General features: G+C 43.6%; 1 protein-coding gene across 3 annotated transcripts in view; it reads right to left on the bottom strand.

Annotated features, from left to right (window-relative positions):
* LOC105529105 (chromosome unknown open reading frame, human C4orf26) overlaps positions 1-5,168 on the bottom strand; it is a 9,714-nt gene extending 4,546 nt beyond the window's left edge. For 2 of the 3 annotated variants that reach the window (XM_011966174.1, XM_011966173.1), the window contains exon 1: positions 5,065-5,168. In XM_011966174.1, coding sequence (XP_011821564.1) covers positions 5,065-5,131 — 67 coding nt within the window. In that variant the 5' untranslated portion in view covers positions 5,132-5,168. Of the gene's footprint in view, positions 1-4,630; positions 4,675-5,064 lie in introns of all 3 variants that reach the window. The other variant, XM_011966172.1, reaches the window with a different exon arrangement.
* Positions 5,169-6,008: the final 840 nt, after the last annotated feature.

The raw sequence follows: 6,008 nt of genomic DNA, 5'->3' as shown, positions 1-6,008 counted from the left end.
TGGCGCGATCGGCTCACTGCAAGCTCCGCCTCCTGGGTTCACGCCATTCTCCTGCCTCAGCCTCCCGAGTAGCTGGGACTACAGGCGCGTGCCGCCACGTCCGGCTAAGTTTTTTCTTTTTTTCTTTATATTTTTAGTAGAGACGGGGTTTCACCATGTTAGCCAGGATAGTCTTGATCTTCTGACCTCGTAATCCATCTGCCTCGGCCTCCCAAAGTGCTGGGATTACAGGCGTGAGCCACCGCGCCCGGCCTGACTGGCCTCTGTTTTAAGCCCCATCTTGACATTTTGCTGTCAGCTCAGGCTTAAGGAGGCCTTGAGCTTTGCCACTAGGTTAACTATGCTCCAGCTGTTAAAAACTACCTACCCACTGGCCTCTTGTGCTCATCTCATTTCTAGAAACCTGAAGATATTCTCTAAATCCTCCTCTAACAATGGGGTTTCAGAGCCGGCAAGGCAGGTTTTCTCTGACTCTGGGATGTCCAGTAGTGTTCAGTGCTCTCTTTTTCTGGGAATTCTCAAGGGTGTAAGATCAAGGTATAAGCTTGCTTCAATCACTTACCCAGGAATGTGGGCAGGACCACATAAAACCACATTCTTCCAAACAAACTAGACCTATGGTGATTCTATTGGGTCACCAGTTAGCTAGCACAAGTGTCCTAAAATGTGGGAGTAATAGTGATTGGTGTGGGAACATGTAACATCTTACAAAGTTACGGCCACACATCTGAGAAAGTGGGTTGATGCCATTTATGGTCTCTGATGTCAGCTGATCTAACACTGCTCATTAATTATTTTATCTTTGTTCTTCTCTGTTCCTTATCTTCTAACCCTTTGCTATCTCCTCAGATTTCCCTCAAAATTTTCATTCTTCATTCATCTGAAGAATTTGCTTTGAAACGCTCTCTACCTCTCTAAGTTGCTTTATCAGCTTCATATTCCAGAGAGAAAGCTGAGGTAATCTGCCATGAACTTCTTTGGTTCCTCCTCCTCTCTCTTTAAAGTCTGTACACCTACTGATTCTGCTTCTCCCCCTATTTAATCCATTGGAATCTAACCCTGCCTCCTCCACTCTCCAAAAACTACTTTGGCAAAAGTCATCAATTGTCCTGGGCTTCTGAAAAGGTGGTTGCAGATGCCTAGAGCACCATTTCCTGAACTCTTTGCCTGGCTGACTCCTATTCAATTTCAAGTCTCTCTCTCTCTCTCTCTCTTTTTTTTTGTCAGGGAGGCCTTTCCTACCCAGAAGCTTGGTTAAAACCCTTTGCAACATGCTTTCGTAGCGCCCTGTGAGTCCACTTTCATCATACTCTTCAGCTGTGTGATTATTATTCAGTGGTTATATGCCTACTCCACTGAAAGATCTACGTGACCGTCTTGTAGACTGCTGCCTCCTCGTCCCTAGCACAGCGTCTCGGGTACAATTGAATTGATTGAGAGAAATCCCGGTTTCTATAATTGCAAAGTTACCAAGTTCCTACTTCTCAGGAGTAGTGTGTTGAATAATAAGCAAATATTTCCCCTTATATAACATACTGACATGCTCTCAAAGGCACTGGATGTCAAAGATGAGAGCTCTTCTGCAAGCTTAATAAGACCAAAGTAGGTCAAATATTTAAATGCAGATTAAAAACATTTTGAGAGGCAGAACAGCAAAGTGTTTAAAAGGATAGGCTCTAGAGCCAGGCTCCCTGAGCTCTGCCATTTAATAACTGGGTGAACACAGATAGATTCCTTAACCTCTCTGAGTCTCATTTTCCTCCTTTGTAAAATGAAGAAAATAATACTACCCATCTCATCATCTCTTTGTGAGTGTTATCGGAAACAAAATATATAAAGTGCTGAGAATATTGCTGGATGTACAGTCTGCACTTAATAAGTGTTAGCTATGGTTACTAATCTTGAATGTTATAGAAACATTCTGTTAGCTTGAGCCCCATTTTCTTAGGCCCATAACATTTGTGCATTAAAGATAGGGCTATTGGGGACACATGTTATTAGAATAGGACCTCCCCAATGACAGGGACTGTTGACTCTTGGTTACTGTCTGTGTCTCCAGCACCTAGAATAGTCCCTGGCTTATAGTGGTACTCAGTAAATACTTGATGAATTAAATGGTCAGGCTGACCTTGAGTGTTCCTCTCTGTATATTTTTGTGGAGTTCAGTGACTATTTAATTTCAGTCCCAGAAAATCTGTAATAATAATTTATATTTAAAAATGGCCAGGCGTGGAGGCTCACACTTATAATCCCAGCACTTTGAGAGGCCAAGCCAGGCAGATCACTTAAGGTCAGGAGTTCAAGACCAGCTTGGCCAACATGGTGAAACCTCATCTCTACTAAAAATACAAAAAGTAGCCGGGCATGGTGGCGGACACTTGTAATCCCAGCTACTCCGGAGGCTGAGTCAGGAGAATCATTTGAACCCAGGAGGTGGAGGTTGCAGTGAACTGAGATGGTGCCACTGTACACACTCCAGCCTGGGCAACAGAGGGAGACTCCGTCTCAAACAAACAAACAAAAAAATAGAGTATAATAGAAGAAACAAAGCAAAATATTGCTTGGAATTTGAATATCAGTTTTAAGGTGGTTTATTATAGTCTAGACATGAAATTCATAGCATACCAACAACTACTTTAAAAACAAGTACTTTTTTAAAAAAAGGTAATGATGAAATACCTTTTTTTTTTTATAATTACCTATACTCTGTGGTTATTTGGGCAGACAAAGCTGGCTTGCAGTGAACTACACTGATTTTAAGAGAAGTCAGCTTTCTACTTGAAGTTTAAGTGTGCAGTTCTTCCCTTACATGGCTCATGGAGTCTTAGAAAAATTCTCATGTGCTTTCAGACTTGAGTCAGAAAGAAAAATAAGTTCTATGATGGATTTACTCACAATAACTGCAAAACTCAATTTATTTTGTAGACTCAGAGAATGACTATCTTGGTCAAATCTCTGATTTCACAGACAAAATATCAGAGCCTAGAAAGTATCAGACAGGCCTCTTTCAATTCTACCCTGTGAGTCAAGTTGTTTCAACAAGGTACAGGTTACCACATTAGGGGCTGTGGCAAATGCAGAGATGATTAAGATTAAAAGCCTGAGCTCAAGGAGTGGGCAGATGCTGTGAAGCCGGGGATCTGCAGTACAAAGCAGATGCCGTACGTGCCGTAGGTGATGCACAAATAGCTGTAAGAAGTCAAAGGTGTCAGAAAGAGAAATTGCAATTTTTAAATGATTACATCTTAACAAAGACTTTGTAAAGGCAAAATCATAGTGGCATTTAAATGTTGTGCCTTAAAGCAGAATTGCAACACACAGAGGTGAAAGCAAGAGGAGGGAGCAGCTGTCGTTGCTGCTGTGCAGCAGTGAGAAGAGGGTGAGTTTGGAGAGCCACACATGACCTTGTTTGGCAGACCCAGGGTGTGTGTGAGTAAGCGATGAACTGGAAGCAGGGCTGCAGGGATAGAATGAAGCTACATTTGAAGGACTTCAAGGGATTGTAGGGAAACGTGAGTCAAATTCAGAAATCAAATCTGATGTTTCAATGGGTGCAACGGGTGTTTTGTTTTTTGAGACAGAGTTTCACTCTTGTTCCCCAAGCTGGAGTGCCATGGCACGATCTCTGCTCACCACAACCTCCACCTCCCGGGTTCAAGCAATTCTCCTGCCTCAGTCTCCCGAGTAGCTGGGATTACAGGCATGCGCCACCACATCTGGCTAATTTTGTATTTTTAGTAGAGATGGGATTTCTCCATGTTGGTCAGGCTGGTCTCGAACTCCCGACCTCAGGTGATCTGCCCTCCTCGGCCTCCCAAAGTGCTGGGATTACAGGTGTGAGCCCACTGCACCCAGCCTCAGTGGGTGTTTTTAAGATATGAATAAAATAAATCTCTAATCTCATTATAACTTGTTTAGCTATGTGTTTACAAAGCCTTCTGAAGAGCCGTTCACTTTTTGCAGAGAAAATGGCAGGTGGCTAGTTTTGTTTTATGATGCTTCTTTTAGATGTCACTTTTAGCAGCTGAGGCTTGGGGACCTTGTCTTGGGATATGGGGGGCAGGTTTTGTTCATAATCTATGCTCTGCCCCCTGATTGCCAGAGTACGTGCAGAGGTTGCATCACGGGGTTTCTGTGTATTCCATGACCAGCTCTGATGTCTCTCCCCTTCTCCTGTCTATTGTGAGCTCTGAGGGATGGTAACAGGGAATCTGTCTGGGGATGAGCAGGGTTTGGCTAAGCCCCTGCAAAGCCCCCTCCCCAAGACACGTGAAAGGGGCGAAGGGCTCTGTTTGACTCCTAGGTCCATTTTCCCAAAACAGCATCTAGTTTTGGAATTAAAATAAACTGAAAAAAGGTTAAATCTAGGCTCCCCAAGATTTCCTCCCCTTGTATTTCCCTCTTTTCGTCCCTTCTCCAGCCTCTTCTTTTCTTTCCCTAGGGGTTTGCAAAACAATTCTAAGGCTCAGGCCACATTTTTGCAGTGGGAACAAAGAAACAGAATAGGAACAGTTGAGAAATTGAATCTAATATAATCCTAAAGAAAGAAACCTGTGTCCACCTCTGTGGCACCAAAATGCAGCTCAATAGATGTGATTAATTAAGCAATGAACAAAGACTAAATACCCACCATGTGCAAATTACTATGCTGCTGGAGATAGAAAGTGGACGGTGCTGTAATTCAAAGTGGAATTGTTAGCTTTGTAACTGTAATAACTAGTATTTGTACGGCGTTTTTAGCTTAGAGAGTTTTTCACGGATGATAGCTCATTTGGTCCTTGCAAACCCCATAACGACGGATATTATTAATATTGTCACTTCACATATGAGAGTCTGATACTCAGAGATGTTAAGCGTGTCTAAAGTCACAGGGCTATTGCCGAGACGAGGACCAAGGTCTTCAGGTGACAAAATCCAACCTCCTTCTCTTTAACCACACAGGCTGATGGAAGGTGAGGTAAATATTTCCAGTTTATGGGAATGTATAATCATGGAGCCAATTTTGTCTTTTCCTACAACTTATTAATTAGTGGACCCACAGTAGAATAAAAGCAAAACCCTTACCTTCTGCCACAGTTACCGCCAACCAGCAGACCAGTAACCAGTAGGAGAAGCAGTGTCTGCGAGCCATGGCTTCTACGCTGAGCTGTCACGGCGTTGAACCTGATGTTGCTTTAAAGGGGAGTTGGTGAGTCACCAGCAGCCTGATTCAGGTAATTTGCATTTGCACAGTGGACCACAGTGATCAGGGCTTGCGGTGTGAGGGTAAGAAATCAGCAAGGAAATACCAGACAGTATTTGTCAACCAGAAGCTTCTTGGAATGACAGCCAGATATCAATCATCTCTCCTCAGAGGGGGATTTTGGACAACCACGCCTTCACCACCCTTCTAATCCCTCAAATCTTCTCCCATGTTAATGCCTTTCAGTTTTGTATATGAGTCTTCCTCTGCAAGAGAAATAAGCTGTCCAGAAATACGCAACAGTGCTTTGCTCTGTGCAGCTTACCTACTTAAAAAGCGAAACAAGAGGGGGAGGGCATTATCCGGAGGCTTCCTGACCCTGGTGGTTTGCAGTGGAGAGTTGGGGATCATTCTTAGGCCCCCAACCACGGTTTATGCTGCTTCTCTGCTCTGCTTTTGTCCAGGAGGCAAGGGAAGCAGAATCAGAAAACTATCTTCCCTAGTGGTCATGACGGTCACTGTCTAAACAAACATAAACATTTGGGAGAGTAACTTAGTGAGTCGTCCTTTCACGGCTCCTCCTGATTCACCATATTGCATATGAGATGGACATGACATATCTACCTCCAGTTGGTTTCCTGAGGGAAAGACTTCATCAGCTGCTGGATATATGAGAGGGGATTGTCACAGGTGATTAAGAACATGGGCCTGGGAGTTAGAAAAAATTCCAGTCTTTGTTTCTTTCCTTACTAGATGGGTGACTGTGGTGAGTCCCTGAGACTTGCTGAAGCCTCAGGGGCCTCATCTGTAAAATGGGACTTGTGGT

This window comes from Mandrillus leucophaeus, unplaced genomic scaffold, assembly GCF_000951045.1.
Source record: "Mandrillus leucophaeus isolate KB7577 unplaced genomic scaffold, Mleu.le_1.0 Scaffold75, whole genome shotgun sequence".
Lineage (NCBI taxonomy): Eukaryota > Metazoa > Chordata > Mammalia > Primates > Cercopithecidae > Mandrillus > Mandrillus leucophaeus.
The sequence above is the reverse complement of the archived record's forward strand: the minus strand, read 5'-3'. Positions and strand labels throughout refer to the sequence as shown.